Below are 22843 nucleotides of genomic sequence, written 5' to 3'. Positions count from 1 at the left end.
TCTGATCAATCAATGTTTGTTCTATACTCTCAAAAGGACACCATGATACTACTTTTATATGTTGATGACATAATCCTCACAGGAAGCTCACAGTCTATGATGTCTACTTTGATCTCTGATTTAAGTACAACATTTAAGATGAAGGATTTAGGTATCTTGTCCTACTTCTTGGGTATAGAGGTTACCTATGATAAACCCAATACTCATATGATTCTATCTCAGACTAAGTATACCTTAGAACTTCTGAGCAAAGCAAATCTCTTGGATTCTAAGCCATCTAAGACTCCAGTTACAAGTGGGCAAAGGGTTTCTATCAATGATGGTGTCTTACTTTCAAATCCCACAGAATATAGAAGTCTGGTTGGGGCTTTACAGTATCTCACACTTACAAGGCCAGATATTTCATTTGCTGTGAACTACACAGCTCAGTTTATGCATAAGCCAACTTCATCACATCTTATGATTGTAAAGAAGATACTTAGGTATCTTAAGGGGTCAATAGGGTCTGGAATTCGTATTGGGTCAACTGATCTTACTGCCATTACTGCTTATTCAGACTCTGATTGGGCTGGATGCCCAGACTCTCGCAAATCCACAGGAGGGTTTTGTATATTTCTAGGGTCGAACTTAGTCTCTTGGAGTTCTAAGAAACAAGCAACAGTAGCAAAATCATCGACAGAAGCTGAATACAAGGCGTTATCTACTATGGCAACAGAAGTTGTTTGGATCTCATACCTGTTGGATGAACTCCATTGCTATGTGCGAAAACCCTTCACACTATTTTGTGATAATATCAGTGCTAAGTACCTTGCTTCAAATCCGGTTTTCCATGCAAGGACGAAACATATTGAAGTGGATTACCACTATGTTCGAGATCTGGTCTCGAGTGGATCTGTTACGATCCTTCATATTCCCACACAAGAACAGCTCGCTGATATATTCACGAAGGGATTATCTCTTGATCTCTTTCAGACTCTTCGCAACAAACTGATGATTCATCGCTTCTCTTCATCATCGGTTTGAGGGGGGCTGAGAGAACCAGAGAAACTAGGGTTTACAAGTCGAAGAGTAAAAAGAGGAATTAGGGATTACATAGTTCTTATATGGTCAACATCAGTCAAGAGTCAAGAAGGCTTCAGTCAATAGTCAAGGAGAAGTCAATGGATGCAGCCCATTACAGCCCAGCCTGGTCAAGCCTCAGTTGTGTTAAGAGCACTCTTCACCTATCAAAGAAAAGTTAGTTTCAAGTTAGTTAACCAAACTAACTTTTCTGTTTTTCTGTTTTTTCTGTTTTTGAATAACAAACTTAACAAACTTAGTTTTACTTTCTTTTCTTCTCTATCTCTATAAATACAAAGTTGTAAAAGAAGAATTCATATTTGGAAATAAAATCTTAGAGTTCATTGAAAACTTACAACAACATTAGAACCAAATCAGTAACATACTACAAGCACTTGAAGTTTGATGAAGCTACACCCAGAATCTAGATGTATATGCATGAAAAGAGAATTCTCATTGATATAACATTTCTTTGTAGATATATATAGTCTTCATAATTGTGAATTCTTGTACAAATAATGTCTAGAAACAAAAACATAAAGACAGAGCCACAAGCTACTTAAAATTGCAAGTAACCAATAATAGTAATCAAGATGAGCTCTATTGAGATTATTCCCAAGCCATTCATCTCCATTTCTTAAGCTCACAAACTGAACTAGAGATATAACAACACTACTCAATAAGCTTCCAACACCAAGAACACTAAGATAAACAGCCGATCCAACGCTCCTCATTGAATCCGGCATTTGATCATAAAAGAGTTCTTGCAATCCAACCATCGTAAACACGTCTGAAAGTCCTGTTATCACATATTGTGGTATTAACCAACAAATACTCATTGGAACTATTATATTTGGTTTATCAAGTAGTCCATATTTTCTTGCTATTTCAACTCTTCTTGATTCAACTAGACCTGCTACTGCCATTGAAAGGGTAGATAAAAACATACCGATACCGACTCGTTGAAGTATTGTTATACCGGATGGAATACCAGTATATTTTCTTGTTATAGGGACGAAAATTTTATCGTAAATAGGTGCTGTAATTATAATAACAGTGCCAGTAACAACTAGAAGTGAAGCTGCTGGGACCTTAAGTTTAGGGCTGATTTGGGTGTTCATTGAACTACCTTGCTTGGTGAAAAATGTATCTAATTGTGCTTGAATTACTGCATACATTAAGCAACTTAACCATATGGGTATTAATCTGAGTATGAGTTTAACTTCTTCAACTTGAGTTGTTGAGCAAAGTCTCCATTTGTTTCTTGTGTTGTTTTCTGCATCAAGATGGTCTATGATTGTAGCTTTGTCTAGACACCTGAAAGTGTTAAATTAGTTATAAAACAACTATATATCAAACTCAAAACATATTTGAAATCAGTGGAGAGGTCTAGATATTCTGTTGTTTGTTGGTTTGTCATGAGAGACTATCCGCACACGCCTCCTCACGTACTGTTACTTTCTTTGAGCCTATCACATGTATTTTTTTGTTCGATGGAAATGGAGAACACGTATTGTTGGTAAAATGACAAGTGGGTTTGGCTCTAATATCATATTATGTTCGTAAAAGTCATACCCAAACAAAATAACCCCAAGAGTGAAGAGTTTAACTTACTTAAATTGATTGGTGTGAGCTAATTCTCGATTACCCTCAATTTCAGTTGCAAACTCATCACCTGAACTAAGAACAAGATGTTGTTTACGACTAGCAGCTACAAACACTTGCACCACACGAATCAGAGGACTTCCAGTCGGAATATGTCTACGGTAAAATTTTGCACCGATCAAAAATAAGACAAGCGAAAATAACATTGCAATAGCAGAAATTCCAAATCCAATCGACCAACCAATATTTTCTTGCACATAAAATACAATCAACATTCCCACAGTTGCTCCACCGCATAATCCGAAAAACCACCAATTAAAGAAAGAACTCTTTGCTTTTCTCTCCTCTACATTATTTTCATCAAATTGGTCGGCTCCAAATGTTTGTACACATGGTTTATGACCACCATTTCCAATAGCTACCATATAAAGTGATAAGAAGAAAAATACATGTCGAAATTTTAATGGAATTACCGATATCGACGTCATTAACATAACTAGCCCCTGCAATATCACACAATCATTTGATATAAACATCTCAACCCAATTCAATGCCATCTTAACCAAAAGGGAAATGCTAAGTGTACAAAGGAATTTTGACAAAATCCTTGACTTTACGAGTCACACAGGTAAAATAACGGTCTAGATCAAAGTAAAACTTTGTCGGGTTTTGAAAATTGTTCAGCGTGCCTAGAACCCTTGACCTCTAAAGTTGAAATTATACCTCTTACCACTCCAACCAAGGGGTGTTGGCTCAAGCTTTGCCTTTTAGTGAAAGTGAGTCATCGAAGTCAAGAATTTTGTCATTGTAGCACTCCCCGGAAAAGGAAATACAATTAGGCTGGAGTAACAATCGAAAATTTTTACTATCATAAACGATTAGCATACTCACCAAAAGATAAATGAAGGAAGAAATGAGAATAGTATTAAAACGACCCAAATAAGAATCAGCAATGAAAGCTCCTAATAATGACAGAAGAGTTGCTACACCAGACCAAACATTTACATTCTTAGCTGCTGTTGCTGTTGATTCTCCTAATACTTTAGTGAGGTAAGTTATGAGGTTCCCTGATGTTCCAAAATAAGCAAATCTCTCTGCAACTTCAACACCTAATTAATCATGGTATAGTTATGCAATAATATATAATTAGTGAGAAAGAACACCAAAATGGAGAAGAAAGGTTTAATTAATTAATATATCAATGAAATGGGGATTTATAAGATATATAATTAATTACCAATAATGTAAATTGATGATTTCCATCCTCCTACTTTAATGGGTATTTTAACATCTCTTACATGATCATCATTCATCAAGAGTGGGAACTGTAGAGGACTCTCCATTTAATTCTTACTAAGAGATTTGTATGAATGAAGATGTTTCAAGTAGTTTGATTAGGAGATTTGGTTTTGGGGTGATCGAATTCAAAAATAAAAGAAGGGAAGGTAAGATAGGAACTAAGAACATGGGTGGGTTGAGTTTCACTATAAGTTTAGTAAACTATATTAGTTTGCCCTTAAACTATTAATTTTTGCTTCTTATCTCTCCAACTATTTCATTATTTATTTCTCTTCACTTGAAGACTTCAAAAAGAATCAACTTTCACTAATGGTAATGGAGATATTTTTTTACTCAAATAATAAAAAATAAAAATCAAGAAAGGGAAGGGGAACCTAAATAATGATTTAATAGAAGAAAGTTGTGAAAGTTTTTGTCATGCTCAAAAACTACTAATTCAATATGATGCAAGATGAATGCCTATCCCAAGATATGATAGTGTATTTGCATCTCTTCCATGCTTTAAACACACACAATTCCTTTTCACTTTTACAAGATTTGCAACATAAAGATAGGTAATAGGGGTTTAAAACACATCCAATTAACAAAATGAATTGAACTTTTATATTTTTAAGGGGACGAACTTGGACAGAGAGCCAGTGCAAGAATGTTGAGTCTTTGCTCAAAGAAAAATGAAAAAGGGGGAGAGAGAGACTTTCACTTTTCTCACTTGCTAATTTTTAACCGTTGAAAATGAAATAATCCAAACCAGTTCTGAAAAAGTGAAAAATGAGAACATGGTTAACCGTCGACAAAACGTATTGGTGACAAAATAGGTCAAAACAGAATTACCTAAGATAGAGTCAAATAAACAAAAAAAAATTTCAAAACAAAGCTTCTTCACTTCTCCAAGACTCCGAACCCACCATTACTTCTTCGTACTAGCTCATAGCAACGTTTCTTCACCACTGAATACCTATGATCCATCATGACCATCATATATTTTGTATATATTATATACACCGAACCAAAATTTTCGGTTATGGACTTTTAGCATTTGTGTCAATCCAGATGACTCTCGATTCAGTCACCAAACTACCCAAATCTCTTTGGATCGGATTGGTTGTTTCAGATGCTAAATCTACAACCCTAGTTATAAGGGTTGAATCTATTTTGGCTCCCATGTTGTGATCAACTCACTAAATGACCTCCATGTTTTGACTGCTAACTTCCTGAATGAAGAACCCCTTCTTTCTGTGCATAACCCTTGGCCACTAGTCTTGCCTTATACCTTGTACCCTTGATTTCGGAAGAATCCTCTTTCTTTTTGTACACCCATTTACAACCAATAACAGACTTACCTTCAGGCAATGGGACAACCTCCCATGTCTGGTTCTTGTGAAGAGACTCCATCTCTTCTTGCATAGCAACCAACCAACTCTCTCTATCCTCCGCGGTAATAGCTTGTTTGAAGGTGACCGGCTCGTCGTCTTCCACCGAGAGTGCATATTCAACCACATTTACCTGCCCGTAATGCCTAAGAGGTTTGTCTGACCCTAACCTCTGTACCGGCTTATATAACCGTTTCGGCCTAGTGTGTACCGAAACATCCTGCTGTTGTTGTTGTAAAACTTGTGTACCTTCCCCTTGAACCTCCTCATGATCGGGTTCATCAATTTCCTCATCCTGAGTATTATCCTGATGCTCCACCTGATCATGATTCCTAGAAATCCGTTGGTCTTCGATTTCTACTTCCACTACTTGAGCTTTAGTAGACCCAACATCACCACAACTAGGCACCGTAGCTTTCGCCATAGCTACAATAGATGACTCATCAAACACCACATCTCTGCTGATTACAAACTTCTTGTCTTCCGTACACCATAGCCGATAACCCTTGACTCCTGTAGCATATCCTAAGAAAATTGCCTTCTTTGCTCTATTATCAAGTTTGTTACCTTTAACATGGTAATAGGCCGTACAACCGAAAACCTTAAGTCTCCCGTAATCTGCATGTTCACCTGACCACACCTCGTAAGGTATGCCGCCATCTAAAGAAGAATGTGGAGACCTGTTCACAATATAACAAGCTGTAGCAACAGATTCTGCCCACCATTCTACGCCTAGTCCCGAATTGGAGCGCATACATCTAGCCTTCTCAAGTAGTGTACGGTTCAATCTCTCTGCGACTCCATTCTGCTGAGGTGTGTTTACTACTGTCCAGTGCCTCACAATGCCTTCCTGATTACAAAACTCCTTGAATGCCCCATCCGTGTACTCGATCCCATTATCCGACCTTAACGTCTTCAGCTTTCGACCAGTTTTGTTCTCAACCATTGCTTTCCACACCAGGAATGTGTTGAATACCTCATTCTTATGCTTCAGAAAATAAAGCCAGACAAATCTCGAATGATCATCAACGAATGTAACAAAATACCTGGAACCACCCTTGGAAGGTAACTTTGCCGGTCCCCAGACATCGGTGTGTACGTAGTCTAATACCTCTTTGCTCCTGTGCTTGCTTGTAGAGAACGTCACCCTGTGTGCCTTCCCGAACACACAATGCTCACAAAACTCCATGCAAGGCTTCTTCATGTCCTTCAACAAGCCTTTTCCGCACATCAAAGATAGACCCTTTTCTGACATATGCCCAAGGCGCATATGCCAAAGCCTCGTACTAGCCGTTGGATCCCTTCCACTGATTCCTACTGCTACATCTCCCGTAATTGTTGTCCCCAAAAGTTTGTATAAATTACCGTAACGAGTACCTCTCATTACCACCAAAGAACCCTTAACGACTCTTATGGAGCCATTCTCTATAATTATCTTACAGCCGTTCCGCTCCAACACACCAAGGGAAATTAGATTTTTCCGCAAATCGGGTATGTGTCTTACGTCCGTCAATGTTCTCACCACTCCATCGTGCATCTTGATCCGTATTGTTCCGAGTCCCACAGTTTTACATATACTATCATCACCCAGTATAACTGTACCACCATCTATACTCCTATAGGTAGTAAACATCTCCCTATTTGGGCACATATGGTGTGACGCCCCTGAATCAAGCATCCACTTATCGAAGATCTTCTCAGACACCTCTGTCACCGAGAAACATTCGTCCGCCTCTTCTGACACATATCCCGCCTCTTGCATCTCTTGTTTCTCCTTGTAGCCTTCGTTCTTTTGCTTCAACTTTCTCTTTGGACAAGCCGCTTTAAAGTGGCCAAGCTCACCACAACTAAAGCACGTTTTCTTGAAAGAGCCTCTAGATTTGGATCTAGATTTCCCGCCCTTTCCCTTTCCCCTTTCATTACTCCTCCCCCTCGTTACAAACAACCCTTGTGCTTGATCCTTGTCTACTCCACCCGACGCCATACTGCTAGTAGCAACCTTACGAAGGTCATCCGCTAATAGCGAATTTCTCGTCTCTTCCATGCTTAGACTATCACCAACAAGCATCAAAGTTTGAACAAGGTTCTCATAGGATTTAGGCAATGAAAGTAACAATATGAGGGCTAGGTCCTCATCCTCAACCTTAACATCAATATCCTTCAAATCTGAGATAATCCTGTCAAACCTATTCACATATTCCTGAATAGAAGAACCCTCTTCCATTCTACATGTGAATAATTTGGATTTTAAGTAGACCCGATTCGTTAAAGTTTTCGTCATGAAATTGCTTTCTAGTTTTAACCACACACCCGCCGCCGTTGTTTCTTCGTCTACTAGGAACGCCACGTCCCTCTCAAGACACAACATAATGGTAGCCCGTGCTTCGAGGTCTAACTCTTCCCAATCCTCATCTGACATATCTCCTGATTTCTTTCCCGTCAACGTCTTGTGTAATTTCTGCGAGATTAACAGATTCTTCATCTGCATCCGCCAATAAGAAAAATCGTTTTTCCCATTGAACTTCTCTATCTCATATTTCCCTGCTTTGACCGTACCACTTCTCGATCCCATCTTCTCTCCGTTCAATCTCAACAAGGCTCTGGTACCAATTGTTATAACTAAAAGTCGCGGAAGCTATCGAACCTATCCTAGAAATTGATCCGATTATGAAGATTAACCGAAAAGCTAAGCCAAAATTAAATATGCGAACAGAATTTAACGAGGTTCGGCTTTAAAGCCTACGTCCTCGGGCGAACAAGAAATCTTTATTGAAGGATAGATGAAGACGACTAACACAACCCGCAAGTTCGTCCCAAGATGGTACCGTATAGAATTAACCTTCTATACTAAATCTTCGACGACCGAGAAATTTAACACCGCTCAAAAACTATGAAAAATTTCTCTCACTCTTGCTCTCTCTCTCTCTAGCTCTCTAAAGAAGAGTTGTTGTTGCTTGTGTTGGTGTGTTGATTACAAAGCACTCAACCCCTATTTATATATACTATAAGCCGGTGGAAAAATTGGAAACCATCCAATTTTTGGAAACTAAATTGGAAACCGCCTATGCTTTGGAAAATTGGAAACCGCCTAGCTTTGGAAACTGCCTCAAATTGTTTCAATCCAAACCGCCTCTTACAATACATATACATATGAAAGAGTAGTCTTCGTTTTTTTTTTTGATGAAAGAGTAGTCTTCATAATTGTGAATTCTTGTACAAATAATGTCTAGACACAAAAACATAAAGACAAATCCACAAGCTACTTAAAGTTGCAAGTAACCAATAATAGTAATCAAGATGAGCCCTATTGAGATTATTCCCAAGCCATTCATCTCCATTTCTTAAGCTCACAAACTGAACTACAGATATAACAACACTACTCAATAAGCTTCCAACACCAAGAACACTAAGATAAACAGCCGATCCAACGCTCCTCATTGAATCCGGCATTTGATCATAAAAGAGTTCTTGCAATCCAACAATCGTAAACACGTCTGAAAGTCCTGTTATCACATATTGTGGTAGTAACCAACAAATACTCATTGGAACTATTATATTTGGTTTATCAAGTAGTCCATATTTTCTTGCTATTTCAACTCTTCTTGATTCAACTAGACCTGCTACTCCCATCGAAAGTGTAGATAAACACATACCAATACCGATTCGTTGAAGCATTGTTATACCAGATGGAATTCCGGTAAATTTTTTTGTTAGAGGGACGAAAATTTTATCGTAAATAGGTGCTGTAGTTAAAATAACTGTCCCTGTAATGACTTGAAGTGAAGCTGCCGGAATTTTGAAGTTAGGGCTGATTTGAGTGTTCATTGAACTACCTTGCTTAGTGAAAAATGTACCTCCTTGTGCTTGAATCACTGCAAACATTAAGCAACTTAACCAAATGGGGATTAATCTGAGTATGAGTTTAACTTCTTCTACTTGAGTTGTTGAGCAAAGTCTCCATTTGTTTCTGGTGTTGCTTGTTGAATCAATTTGGTCTATGATTGTAGCTTTGTCTAAACATCTGAAATTGTTTAATTAAGTATAAATTAGTATTCCATGTATATGAAGGAATCAAGATGTGAAATTTCACAACAAGAATCATCCGTAAACAAAGATAACAATCACAAAACATATACTATTTTAATGGTCCTCGATAGCCCAGGGAATAACAGTTTATTTGAAACGGAAATAAATGAACTTAGAATAAGGATTGATTCAGTCATTCAGACGAGTCAGTAATCACAAACACATAAAATAAAATTAGTGAGATTTTATATGAACCCATTCAATTCAAAATTCGAATTTAGTAAAAATAAAACAAATACTACTTATATAAGATGTTTTGTCAAGTTAATTAGCCTCCTAGTGCTTATAAAGCTTCCCCTTCCTAAAGCTAGTATCTTTCTTGATTTGAGAAATTCACATAAACAATTAAGAAAGGGAAAAGAAACACAAGGATGACCTAAGAAATTTGACTGCATCATTACAAGTGTTATGACTTAATATATTTGCAAAATTTATTAGAGTAATATGCCCGTTTAAATCACGTAAATTTTTAATTATTTACTTCATTTTTATATTATACTTCTACGGGTTTTCCAAAATACAACTATTTCAAAATTGTCAACTAATGATACAAAAAAGAATCTCCAACTACCTCATAACTAGCAGATAAAATTGTATGTCATGTCGTCTTGTCAGAAAGTGTTTCATTTGTTTGTATGATTTCTTTTCTTTGCATAATTTTAGATCTCAAATTTTGCTCTAATTATGACTATGACTTCTTGTTTGTTTCACCATCATTTACTTTTATACTTCAATTTAGAGATGAATATCTATAAATAGGATAGATGGCAGACACAAAAAAAGAAATACATTTTTCGAAGAGTTTTACTTACTTGAACTGATCAGTGTGTACGAGATGTTGATAGTTTCCTGTTTCAACTGCAAACTCATCATTTGAACTACAAACAAGATGTCGTTTACGACAAGAAGCAACAAATACTTGCACAACTCGAACCAAAGGACTTCCAGTCGGAATATGTCTTCTGTAAAATTTACTACCGACCAAAAATAAGACAAGCGCAAATAACATTGCAATAGCAGGAATTCCAAATCCAATCGACCACCCAATATTTTCTTGCACATAAAATACAATCAACATTCCTATGGTTGCTCCACCGCATAACCCAAAATACCACCAATTGAAAAAAGAACTTTTCGCTTCTTTTTCTTCAATGTTATTTTCGTCGAATTGATCAGCTCCAAATGTTTGTACACATGGTTTATGACCACCTTCTCCTATAGCTACCATATAAAGTGATAAGAAGAAAAATACATTTTGGAGTCTTAACGGAATTACCCATACCGATATCATTAACATAACTAGACCCTGCAATTAATAACAGAAATATGTGATATAATTAGCACATACAATAGAAATCATTTTTTTTATCTTAATAATGACAAAAGTCGATTAATATACTTACGAAAACATAAACGATTGAAGAAATGAGAATTGTATTGAAACGACCTAAATAAGAATCAGCAATGAAAGCTCCTAACAATGGTAGAAGAGTTGCTACACCAGACCAAACATTTACATTCTTAGCTGCTGTTGCTGTTGATTCTCCTAATACTTTAGTAAGGTAAGTTATGAGATTTCCTGATGTCCCATAAAAAGCAAATCTCTCTGCAACTTCAACACCTAATTAATCATGGTATAATTATGCAATATATAATTAGTGAGAAGAACACCACAAGGAAGAAGAAAGGGTTGCTTAATTAATTAATCAATGAAATGGGGATTTAGATGTATAATTAACTACCAATTATGTAAATTGATGAGTTCCATCCTCCTTTCTTTGGTGTGTTCATAACTTCTACAAGATCATCATCTATTAAGAGTGGGAACTTTATAGAACTCTCCATTGGTTCTTACTAATGGAGAAAAATGAGGAGAAAGAGAGAGAGAGAGAGAGAGTTGGAAATGGAAAAACTTGGAAGTATTAATTAAGAGATTTGGTTTTGGGATGACCATTTATAGGGTTAGTTCAATTTTGGCCCTTAATTTATGAACATCTAATGAATTTGGCCTCCATGGGTCCTCATTTCAAATTCGATCCGCATATGCATTAAGATGTCAACTGAAATTGGCTATTATAGGCCGGTGACTAACGGATCGTGGAAGAGAAGAAGAGTGAAAGAAATAAATGAAGGGAGGTTTTATTGGCAATGCCCAGACTTGTTAAAGGCTAGCTTGCTAAAGGAAATTATTAAAAGAGTTAAAAGCAATGTATGCAAAGAAGGCAATGCATCAACTAATATTTATCCTGACCCTGACGACCCTGACGCCACACTTGACGCCGATAGGTTGTCACCTCCCGACCACCATAACAAAAAAAAAGACTTTCATCTCCTTCCTTCTTATTTTTCTTCTTCCATCTCCAACGAAGGACAAACAGTCGGCGGTCGATGATTCTAATTTTGTTTCCTTTTCCTTCTTCTTTCTCCTTCTTCTTCTTTCTTCTCTCTCTACTTCTCTCACTGCTCTCTCTACTCCCTCTCTAAAACATCTCCGACGAAGGGGTAACCCTTCGCCATAGATGTTGTAGAGAGAGTTAAGAGAGAGCGGAGAGAGAAGTTAAGAGCAAGAAGAGAAAGAAAGGAAGAAGAAGATGAAGAAAGGAGGAAGAAGATGAAGGAAGTGAAAGAAAAGTCGCCGACCGTAGATCACCGGCCGACGACTGTTTGTCGGAAGAAGAAGAAGAAGAAGAGAAAAAACAGTGGGCGATAGTCACTCTCGTATTGGACATTGCCTCTAACTATACTTGGTCAACTTTTTTTGACCACGTCACAAATGAAAAATACATTGCCTTTAACAAGTTTGGGCATTGCGTATAAAATTTCTCATAAATGAATTAAGATAAATGTTACAAAGACGAAGTAGAAAGGTAAACAGGAAACTGAAAAATAAATGAGGTAATTTTCTTTTTCAACAATTTTGTGACTACCTGACTATTTTGGTCATCAATTGCGGTAAGATTTCGAATTTATTTCGTAATAATGTTTAGAATTCTGATTTGCCCTCTATTTTTTTTGTCAAAATTTACAATTCTATCCTTATGGTTTTGTACGTAATTATGATCTACTATCGAGGACCTTAGAATTAAAAAGAATTTATAATCCACCACCAACACCTTCAATCTCTCTTCTTCTTTCATTGTCCATCTCCTTCTCTCTCATTCTTTATTTGGCTTTAGAAATAATATAGAAGTTTCCAAACGTCAACAATCAGTTGCCCAAGTGAAAGTGGTCCAATGTGTTTACCTGAACTCTAAAATCCTGGAGGTCGTTCGATTGCCAGAAGAGGTAGTTTCTATGGTTTATTGAACTTAGGTTATTAAAGTATAAATAATGTTGGACTTTAGGTTAGTTTCTATGGTTTATTGAACTTAGGTTGTTATAGTATAAATAATGTTGGACTTTAGGCTATAATTTAGTTGGATTATCGTAGATTATAGTCCACTTCAAATAAAAAAAAAAAAAATTTCCACTCAAAAATTTATATGCGGGAAAAGTTTTATAATTTCCGAGGTACATATACCTTCCCACCAGACATAGCATGATTGTTGAGAGCGTAAAACCCTAGCCTTCACTACTTATTCCTATAAAATCCCTCTTTGACTTATAAGTAGAAAAGCAAAACCTAGCCTTGTCTTGCTATTCCTTGATTATACCTCTTTGAGGGGTGTCGTGTAAAAAAAGAAATTTTACTTTTTACTCTCCTCGAATTGGAGTGGAGACGCAGAAAACATGAAGATGATCTTCTTCAATGAGTTGGTATGTATATTTCTCATACTTGTCTTTTTTTAATACTTTGTGTTTTAGGGATTAGTAAAGTGTTGTTATTGATTTTTCCTACTCTTATCTTTTTTTTTTGTTTGCTGTATAGAATTACGATCCAGACCTAAAGAAGATGTGGTTAGAAGCTATTACTAAACCTTTAAAATTCATCAAGGTGGGGAAATGGGGGACGTGGGTAAAACATAATGTTAACAAGGTAGAGAAGAAGAAGAGGATTGACATGGTAAAAATACAAACTTTACGTCCTTGTTAGAAAAAACATGGTGGTAGTGGAGGGCTTATAAGTAATAATAATACTGGTAGTACATTCCTCCCTGAGCTTATATTATTTGAGATACTAAGCAGAGTTCCGGTAGAGTCACTTATGAGGTTCAAGTGTATATGTAAAAGTTGGTGTTCTTCAATTGAAAAAGATAGGTTATTTATCAATTTACACCGTGTCCGATCCAAAAAAAACCCTCGTCTCTTTATCGTTGTTCCTAAACCGCTGATGCCAAGATATTACAAGTGTGACATTCAACCCACGGATACTCGTAAGCGAGATTTTTATATGACAGCTGACTTAGATTGTGATAGCAAAAGAGCATCCATAACTACCGTATGTAAGACGCATTCTTGGATCTATGATAGTATTTCAAATCCTGTGAACGGTTTATTTTGTCTCAGTGACTCTCAAACCCTTTATTCCGTTCGTATATACAATATTGGTACCCGACAAGTAACACCATGGATTACATCAACATTATTACCTGAAGAAAAAGAAAAGAATTACGTACAATTTAGTCGTTGGTATCAGACAAGCTTCCAACTTGGATTTGATCCTGTTACTAATGAACATAAATTAGTTTGTCTATGCCATATAACACTAGATGGTGAGGGTTATAATCTTTGTGAAGTTTTGACAGTAGGCGATAGTGTATGGAGAAGGATCAATGATGTCCCACCTTATGAAGTTGAAGGAAAAACTTGTATTTATGTGAATGGTTCAATATATTGGATCACTCGCGCGGTACTTGATCGATACGAGCCTGCTTGTATTGTGGCATTTGATGTTGGAAGCGAGAAGTTCAGAATAATCACAATCCCTGATTTTGTCCTAAATGAGCTCGATGAGTCTTACTTTAGGCGTGATCCCTATGCTGATTTGCTACAACTGGACGGGCGTGTTGTTATGTTGATTCGAATGAGTGATTACATTGTCAAGCTATGGGTATTTGGTGATTACAAGGATGATGACATTAATACTGATTGGACTGAAGTGATGACTATCACATTACCTTTTCGTTGGGACAAAAATCATCATATTTTTTTCCATACCGTCGAAGGTATAGATGATCAGATAATCTTGAGAATAGATTACAGTGAGGAGGATGCCTCTTTTTATTTCTACAATTTGAAGAGGAATACATTCGACAAATTTGAAATTAGAGGAGTCCCTTCCTCAATTCCAGATCTGATCTTTACTAAAATGTCGGCAATGTTCTTCGAAACCCTTTCACCTGTTAATCACAAGTAAGCTTATAAGTTTGGAGTATTTTGTTTGATGTCATTTAATATTTGGTTTGGCTGCTCTGTTTTTTCTTTATTCTTAGACTTGTTAAACTTTTGTAGATAATTTAAAATAGTTGTGTGTTTAATCCTAACAACCCATTTACTAGTCCATATGAACCCATTGTATGTGAAGATTCTTATCAAGCATCAAGCATGTACTCTCAATTGCTTGGTGGACTACTTCAATAGAACCAAATTCTTGGACTTGGATGTACATTTGAATTCCTTCAAGTGATAAGGTTCTTAGAAAACAATTTGGGAATTTCTTTGCATTGACATTGGGAAAAGTTGACGCCCAAATCACCGACCCATCTGTCCAAGAAACAATTTTAAAAAAAAATACTTGTACCTGCTATAGAATTTTTCGACATTATTGAGAGTGAGTGCGTTAAAGACTCATCGGAAGGTATCGTATCAAGGTTATGGCCTAATACTAAGTATATTGATGCTATTGGCACTTGGAGTATGTCTTTGTAAGTTTTCTCAATAACTCTGTTTTTATTCCAATCCACCTCTAATTTGCTATTACACTTAGTTTTGATACAAAGTAGAGAGAGTAATAGAATTCATAACAGAATTAGTTCAAGTTAGTTATTAACTGACTTCTCTTATTTCGCGAGTAAATTGTGTCTGCCTTCAGAGAACTCTTCATGGGCTTTTAATGTGAACTGGGCTTAGCTTGCTGTGAAATGGGCTTTGCTTGATTCAAGTCTTCTGTGAACTTGACTTGACTATGTATTTCTCAACTCTTTACAAGTAGAGACAAACAAGTATGTCATGTTAGGTTTCATAGGTAAAACTAAAAGGAGAGTTCGAGCAAGGGGTCGCATCGGCTTGCTCATCCATGCAGAGTACTGCCATATCTGTTGATGTGGGCAACAGTATACCACCATCAACAACAGATTGAACTGCAAAGTATAGGAAGACGAAGGTGAACCACAGGGATCAACATCAACCTGAAATTGCGTATCTGAGAGACGCCACGTAATCAATGATTGAAGTATCAGAAAAGCGTTAAAAAAAGATAAGGGAAGGAGAAACAGAGAAGGCACGCTATATCTTTGCTATTGTTGGAGGTCTCGAGAGGAAAAAAGATGAAAACAAGGACAAATAGGCATCCACTAATCCGTGCTAGGAAAGACTCCGCCAAAGCTAGGCCAAACTCTAAGAGGCGTTATTTTATTTTAGGCTCCTTTTCTTGCTTACTTTCTTAAAAAAATAAGCATAGGTCATTTTAGTAATTACTTTATTATGTATTTGTCAGTTTAATTGACTAATCCATGGTTCATGCTGTGTATCAATAACCATATCCTATATTATCTTTAATATATGCTTGTGCATATATAATAGTACTATCGGTGGCGTAGCTGTAAGTTTAAGAGTCCGGTACAAAATTTCTCATGAGGCCCTTTATGGTAAAAAGCAATCAATAATCTCAATGTACGAAATTTTATATAAAATTAAAAATTGAATAAAAAGTAAATCAGTTAAGAATTTGTGAACAATTTATACGTAAATTAAACTAATGAGTTGAAAATCTCTAATCATTATAGAATTGGGTGATCTTAGATTTTACAAGAGGGAAGTATGAATTAATATATTTTAATTGGAGATTATTTCTTGATAATAAACTACTTTAGTTAATCCATTGAAATTTTTGCGAATTCTGAATTTAAATTTGGATATAGAGAACATATTAAGTAATCGAGTGGATTAAGCCAAAACTTCTGTTAATTAAGTAATAGAGTACCAATAGAGATTGTCTAAACAGAGCCTCAGTCAAGAGAGAAAGAAAGAAACTAGTGACGAGTCAACTAATATTGGTAAGAGAGAGAATGTATTAGGGTGTTCCTTTTTTGTTGAAAGAATGTATTAGGGTGTTGATGTTGTTAGGGAAGTAAGGGACATAAAATAAGGTCGCGGCTTTGGGGAATAAAAAAAAATCTCCGGAGAATAAAGACTTAGTCAATCAAGATTGACTTAGGAGACATATATCTTTTTTAGTCCAAAATTTCAGCCGATTGAATTTTACCCCCTAATCTTGATTATAGGTGGTGGTTGTTTAGTAAAATGGGTTAAAAATTAGATTTTGTGATAGAATTTGTGGTACTAAGGAAGAAGAACATGATCATAAAGGAAAACTGATACATGTATTATTTTAATCATTGTTTTAGACCTTAGAGTTACGCCCCTAAATTGAAAGGACTACAACATATTGAATCAGGAGGACAACGTTTTATGCGGTCAACAACTGTTGGTTGGTTCATCGTTTTCAGATACAGGAGCTATTAGTGGTCTAACCTGGGCGACAACCCAGGTCAACCCACTAATATTTCCAAGTAACCTACCTTGTATCTTAACAAAAAAAAAATGTAACCCAGCTTGTAACATGTCCTCTGATTTAGTAGGTGATTAAATTCTAGTGGGTGGGCGGGTGGCCATGGGTTCAATTCTGTAATTTTCTTTTCATGCCTATTAGGTAAGTTACATGAATTTCAACTAAAAAAATGAAAATGAAAAAGTTAAGTTACATTAAATTTTATTTACATTAAAATGAGGTTTACGAAAAAAAATCATGTTATAGGCGCCTCCGGCAAGACAAATCTGAGACGGAATTTGTGAGGAAGGAATGAGGCGCCTATGACACGTAGTAGAGGCCCCCATAACATTTCCCAGCTAATAGTTATTGGAAATTCAGTTCATTTTCGTGTTTAGTTTTAGAGAGAGAGAGAGAGGAGAGAAGTTTTTGGAGGGAAAGCGAATTCGGTGAATGCTTGCGTTTTTCTCACTGCCAAAACCCTAACCAAAAGTGAGTGATTCTTCTTAAATTGATCATGTCTGTTAATGGCTTCTCGTTTTCTTCATTTATTGAAGTTCATATAGTAATTGATCATCCAATTTAGTTCGATTAAACTTGAATCATGTTCAAATTATACTGATTCAGTGATTCTTTTATGTAAATCTCTCTATCAATCAAGTAATGTCTATATATGAGTTGATTCTGTGATTTTTCTGCATTTATTGAACTTCATATAATAATTGATCATCCAATTTAGTTCGATTAAACTTGAATCATGTTCAAATTATACTGATTCAGTGATTCTTTTATGTAAATCTCTCTTGTGTTATTGTTTCAAGCTTCAGTTACTTAGATTACTTCATTTCGGTTCAAAAATTATACTGATTCAGTGATTTTTTTCCCTGTAAATCTCTATTGTGCTAAGCTTCAACTAGTTGTGTGCTAATGGAATTTCTATTTGTCTTCGGTTGTGAAGAATATATGAGATATGGAACCATCTAGTGCGTCGGTAACTCATGCACCTGAAACTGGAAAAGAAGATACTGGTGCATCATCATCATCAAAAGCCAAAAAGCCTAGAGTGCATCTTCTTTCAATTGGCAGCGTTTCGAATTTCATCGGAAAAGATTATGCTAAACATGCTACATCAACAAATGCACATCCTCAGACCTCCAAACCACTCAAGTTGGATATGAGTGAGTTGCGTTTCAATTCTAATTGCCATTATTTACGATGTCAATTCTATTGCTTTGAAGAAATTCATAGTCTAGAGATATTATATGATGAAATGTCTTTTATGTTGTATTTGCAGGGTGTTGGGGGCATGGGGCAGAAAAGGTGTTATTGCTATTCTCTACTACCATTTCTCATTTTGACCTCCATTATTACTATCATAATGTTTGATGTTGTTAATGTGGAATATGTGGCGACAGATTCTTTATGTACTTGAGATTTGCATACATTAAGTTAGATCAACATTAGAATAAATGGCTAGGTAGACTAGACTATTAGATTTAAATGCAAGAAGGTATATGGACAACTCATTTCTGAGCATCAACAAATTAAGAAAAGTTGACCTGCTTTGAGTGTCTTTATAGGACCTGTTTGTTAGAAAGAGGGTGATTCTAGTGATCTACATTGTATATTCTGTCTTTCGCCGTATCAAAACAGAATATAGAAGGAGGAACTAATTCCTTTCAAATGCTCAAGTTAATTTCACAATTGGCATTGAGTCAAACTATATATATATATATATAAGATATTAGTCTAGTTTATACTGAACATATGAGAACTTTTAGGAATGTGATTCTGGAAGTTTCAACAAAATGGTCATCCTATCTATTGGCAGTATGATAATCTTGAGGTGCAATAGTTGCTAAGTCTTTAATCTACAAACATATGCAATTTGGATTTTTTATACTCATGGTATTGTAAGTTCCAAAGTTGCAGCATCTCTCCTTACCCATCATGTACCAAAAGGAGTTCGTATTATATCTTTTCTCTGTATGCTGAGTTATGTTTTAGTAATATCTATTGAGCTCATCAAGTATTAACTGTGTTGACCAATACAGAGCTTCCAAATATTAAGGGATATATGTGCTTCATGTTTGGAGAACAGAGAATTTTTTTCAAACTCCCTTGAAATGGTAAAATTCTGCTACACCACAAAAATTTCATATCATTTCGTTCCGTTTTGATGTCTTCATAATATGTTATTTCTCTTTTCTTCGCAGGTTGTCCATGGAACTGTGATTATGGGTCTAATTAACAAAGAATGCATTTTTTTAGCTGCTGACGGTTTGCGTTGTGTAACTTCTAAGACTGGAAATCATCACACAATTACTGAAACTAATGCCAAGAAAATATATCCGATCGTCGATAATGAGATATATGCTACTACTAGTGGTTGTGTTATGACCAATAAAAAAATCATTGGTAAACTAGTTCGCGAGGTAGAAAAAATGACCAAGACCTGCAGAGTTTCAGTCGAAAGTTGTGCCCGATTATGTCTATCGTTATTCAAAAAGCATGAGGAAGATTTGCTTAAGGAAGAGGAGAAGTTTAACAGATTAGGAAAAACGTGGAAAAAGCAGGAGACAATGTTGGGTTTTCCTCCTAGTGGGGAAACCTAGTTGGGTTTGGATTAGGAAACCAAACCCGGACCCGAGTCGAGTTTCTTTGGGTCGGTTACTTATGACGGTGGAATTAGGATTAAGGGGGAGTCTATAAATACTACCTTAACCTAATTTAGATGTGTGTGTGAGGAGCACCAAATGGGGAAACACAATTAGAAATGCACAAGAGAAGAAGGGAGAGAAGGAGGTTGCCGAGAAGAGCGGGGCAGAACTTTTTCAGCACGCGCAGTCTTCGTTGTTCGAAAAATCCGACGGTGAGTTCTTCTCCGATTGAGCTGAAATTTGGCAGAACTGTTCTTGACATATTCATCTAGTATTTGTACGGAGGGATCGTTGATTGGTCGCCGGAATCCTAGTGAATTTAGGGTCGTTTTGGGCTGCAGATTTCTGGACTGTTTTGTTCTTTCTTGTGAGGGTTTCTCCGTGTTTCTTCGTGTTTGAGATTGATTCTTTTGGGAAGGGTCTGAGTCTCGGTTGGACGTAGTCTGTAACTACTTTGCTATCATAGTTGATTTGGTTGGACTACGAGTCCCGTGGTTTTTACTTCTCACGTTGAGGAGGTTTTCCACGTTAAAAATCGTTGTCTTATTTACTTTCAGTTCTTTGTTTATTGCTCCCACATATTCTTCTATATTATCCTCGTAACTAACACAAAGGGGAAAAACTCTTGTTTCCGCTGCGCCTAAGTGCCCGTTTTTCCCAACAAGTGGTATCAGAGCTCCAGGTTAGAGAGTTCTTTGGATTGTGATAACTTCGGTTATTGGTTTGTTTGTGTTAGTGATGGAAAATATGGGTAGAATGATAAGTTTGAATGATGCTAATTATCATCTATGGAAGGGTAAGCTGGAAGACTTGCTCTTTGTGAAGGAATTTCACGCTCCAGTGTTTCATGAGAAGAAACCCGATGAGAAGACTGAAGATCAGCGGGCGACTGAAGATCAGTGGGCATTGCTACATCGCCAAGTGTGTGGTTTGATGAGGCAATGGACAGATGATAATGTGTTACATCATATTGAGAATGAGACTGATGCTCGTTCGTTGTGGTTGAAGTTGGAGCAATTTTTTGCTTGGAAGACAGGAAACAGTAAGATGTATACGATGAAAAAATTGTTAGGGATAGCAAGGCTGGATGTTTCAAGGGCTGTCAAGAAGAAGCAGGGCTAGTTGTTCAGGGCTGTCGAGGAAAAGCGGAGCTGGCTGTTTCCAGGGCGGTCAAGGGGACAACATGGCTGGCTGTTTCTCCCACCTAGTCGGAGGGGGAGTTTGTTGGGTTTTCCTCCTAGTGGGGAAACCTAGTTGGGTTTGGATTAGGAAACCAAACCCGGACCCGAGTCGAGTTTCTTTGGGTCGGTTACTTATGACGGTGGAATTAGGATTAAGGGGGAGTCTATAAATACTACCTTAACCTAATTTAGATGTGTGTGTGAGGAGCACCAAATGGGGAAACACAATTAGAAATGCACAAGAGAAGAAGGGAGAGAAGGAGGTTGCCGAGAAGAGCGGGGCAGAACTTTTTCAGCACGCGCAGTCTTCGTTGTTCGAAAAATCCGACGGTGAGTTCTTCTCCGATTGAGCTGAAATTTGGCAGAACTGTTCTTGACATATTCATCTAGTATTTGTACGGAGGGATCGTTGATTGGTCGCCGGAATCCTAGTGAATTTAGGGTCGTTTTGGGCTGCAGATTTCTGGACTGTTTTGTTCTTTCTTGTGAGGGTTTCTCCGTGTTTCTTCGTGTTTGAGATTGATTCTTTTGGGAAGGGTCTGAGTCTCGGTTGGACGTAGTCTGTAACTACTTTGCTATCATAGTTGATTTGGTTGGACTACGAGTCCCGTGGTTTTTACTTCTCACGTTGAGGAGGTTTTCCACGTTAAAAATCGTTGTCTTATTTACTTTCAGTTCTTTGTTTATTGCTCCCACATATTCTTCTATATTATCCTCGTAACTAACACAAAGGGGAAAAACTCTTGTTTCCGCTGCGCCTAAGTGCCCGTTTTTCCCAACAGACAAAACCGCCATCGACGATAATATTTGCGGGTTATGACAGCGATAACCCATGCTTATTGGAGGTCGACAACGAGAAGCGGACTATAAGGCGATATCCGTTATTCGTTTGTGGCGGATGTGGACGCGACAAAGCCTTCTTGGCCATCGCCAAAGCAGGGTATGACAAGTCTTTCTCAGAAAAAAAATCATTTCGTTTACTCAAAGAAGCTTTGGTGGAGGCATCTGATAACAAAACCGTTGGAGGGATTTGTGAAAGTAAGTATTGTTTCAATTTGTTTTAACATTTAGCTCATCATTCATTACTTTACATTTTTTTTTTTGAAATACTAGTTCATAAGCTGACACGGGAAAAAAAAGCCACTCGAGAGCTGAGCTTACATGTCTCCTTTATTAAGGAGGAACTTGACAAAGAACAATCTTTACTGGAAAACCCAAGACCACAAAATGAAGAAGAAAAGAAAAAAAAATCAGAGGAAAAGCGAGTGCAAGATAAGGAGAAGGAGAGAATGAAAAAGGAGAAGGACAAAAGGAAAAAAGAAGAAAGGAAGATGAGAGATGCAGCCTGGAGAGATGCCAGAAATCCTCGTAAGTTTTTCCGGTGAAATTTCAAAAGTTCTTATTACACTTGCATATATGAAGTAATTGTTTTGCATATTTTGATGGAGTTTGATTTGTGCGGAAAAAAACCCGTGTATTAATGTTTTTGTTGATCGCAGGATGAGAAGAAGTTAAGAGAAGCTCTTTTGTTCGCCAACGTGTCCATAGCCCTAACAGTAACAAAAAGAGGAGCAATTCCTGCATTGCCCAACAAAGAAGCAATTCTTCAGGCCTTACCCAAGGTTGCTGCATAAAAGACCCAGACAGAGAGAACAATCATGCATGTGTTTCTTTTATTAGCTTTTCTATCCTCAACTAAAACCCATTTGATGTAGTCAGTCTAGTCTCTTCCACGTGAATGACCAACAGGTTCGATTTAAACCATAGATGTTTGTCATTAATGTAGAACATTTGTTGTTGTTCGAATGAAAACAATGCGTATAATTGGAAAACAATCATGGGAACTCTATCTTGTCATGATAACAAAAGGCTAATAAATTGCGTCTTAGGAATTCATTTTTGTTTTAGGAATTCCTATAAACAAAAAACAATGGT

The 22843-nt window shown here is 36.8% G+C and overlaps 4 protein-coding genes across 4 annotated transcripts; 2 read left to right on the top strand and 2 right to left on the bottom strand.

The window, feature by feature from the left end:
- Positions 1-1515: 1515 nt before the first annotated feature.
- On the bottom strand, positions 1516-4152 carry LOC147560236 (protein NRT1/ PTR FAMILY 5.4-like). The gene is made up of 4 exons (XM_086657983.1): positions 3902-4152; positions 3556-3773; positions 2674-3167; positions 1516-2376 (listed from the first exon to the last, which is right to left on the bottom strand). The coding sequence occupies exons 1-4, from the start codon at positions 4005-4007 to the stop codon at positions 1551-1553; spliced, it is 1644 nt and encodes a 547-aa protein (XP_086514109.1). The 5' UTR covers positions 4008-4152; the 3' UTR covers positions 1516-1550.
- Positions 4153-8471: 4319 nt separating this feature from the next.
- LOC147560235 (protein NRT1/ PTR FAMILY 5.4-like) lies at positions 8472-11343 on the bottom strand. Its single transcript, XM_086657982.1, has 4 exons — positions 11162-11343; positions 10823-11040; positions 10232-10725; positions 8472-9354 (listed from the first exon to the last, which is right to left on the bottom strand). The coding sequence occupies exons 1-4, from the start codon at positions 11262-11264 to the stop codon at positions 8529-8531; spliced, it is 1641 nt and encodes a 546-aa protein (XP_086514108.1). The 5' UTR covers positions 11265-11343; the 3' UTR covers positions 8472-8528.
- Positions 11344-13054: 1711 nt separating this feature from the next.
- LOC147560234 (putative F-box protein At4g38870) lies at positions 13055-16051 on the top strand. Its single transcript, XM_086657981.1, has 2 exons — positions 13055-13175; positions 13288-16051. The coding sequence occupies exon 2, from the start codon at positions 13564-13566 to the stop codon at positions 14713-14715; it is 1152 nt and encodes a 383-aa protein (XP_086514107.1). The 5' UTR covers positions 13055-13175; positions 13288-13563; the 3' UTR covers positions 14716-16051.
- Positions 16052-17462: 1411 nt separating this feature from the next.
- LOC147560233 (uncharacterized) lies at positions 17463-22740 on the top strand. The gene is made up of 8 exons (XM_086662338.1): positions 17463-17559; positions 18026-18245; positions 18362-18387; positions 19122-19196; positions 19284-19651; positions 21691-21946; positions 22022-22276; positions 22408-22740. The coding sequence occupies exons 2-6, from the start codon at positions 18038-18040 to the stop codon at positions 21710-21712; spliced, it is 699 nt and encodes a 232-aa protein (XP_086518464.1). The 5' UTR covers positions 17463-17559; positions 18026-18037; the 3' UTR covers positions 21713-21946; positions 22022-22276; positions 22408-22740.
- Positions 22741-22843: the final 103 nt, after the last annotated feature.

Source organism: Eschscholzia californica, unplaced genomic scaffold (genome assembly GCF_041429995.1).
Source record: "Eschscholzia californica isolate CP2 unplaced genomic scaffold, dmEscCali1.0.p SCAF_2, whole genome shotgun sequence".
Classification (NCBI taxonomy): Eukaryota; Viridiplantae; Streptophyta; class Magnoliopsida; order Ranunculales; family Papaveraceae; genus Eschscholzia; species Eschscholzia californica.
The sequence above is the reverse complement of the archived record's forward strand: the minus strand, read 5'-3'. Positions and strand labels throughout refer to the sequence as shown.

Excerpts from the sequence above, each read along its gene's own strand:
- LOC147560236 (XM_086657983.1), bottom strand. The coding sequence starts at position 4,007 with ATGGAGAGTCCTCTACAGTTCCCACTCTTGATGAATGATGATCATGTA. Across the intron at positions 3,774-3,901 it reads ATCATCAATTTACATTATTG|GTGTTGAAGTTGCAGAGAGA; the intron begins GTAATTAATTAT and ends ATGATTAATTAG. Across the intron at positions 3,168-3,555 it reads CTTCCTTCATTTATCTTTTG|GGGCTAGTTATGTTAATGAC; the intron begins GTGAGTATGCTA and ends GTGATATTGCAG.
- LOC147560235 (XM_086657982.1), bottom strand. The coding sequence starts at position 11,264 with ATGGAGAGTTCTATAAAGTTCCCACTCTTAATAGATGATGATCTTGTA. Across the intron at positions 11,041-11,161 it reads CTCATCAATTTACATAATTG|GTGTTGAAGTTGCAGAGAGA; the intron begins GTAGTTAATTAT and ends ATGATTAATTAG. Across the intron at positions 10,726-10,822 it reads CTTCAATCGTTTATGTTTTC|GGTCTAGTTATGTTAATGAT; the intron begins GTAAGTATATTA and ends TATTAATTGCAG.
- LOC147560234 (XM_086657981.1), top strand. The coding sequence starts at position 13,564 with ATGAGGTTCAAGTGTATATGTAAAAGTTGGTGTTCTTCAATTGAAAAA.
- LOC147560233 (XM_086662338.1), top strand. The coding sequence starts at position 18,038 with ATGGAACCATCTAGTGCGTCGGTAACTCATGCACCTGAAACTGGAAAA. Across the intron at positions 18,388-19,121 it reads GGGGGCATGGGGCAGAAAAG|AGCTTCCAAATATTAAGGGA; the intron begins GTGTTATTGCTA and ends TGACCAATACAG. Across the intron at positions 19,197-19,283 it reads TTTCAAACTCCCTTGAAATG|GTTGTCCATGGAACTGTGAT; the intron begins GTAAAATTCTGC and ends TTTTCTTCGCAG.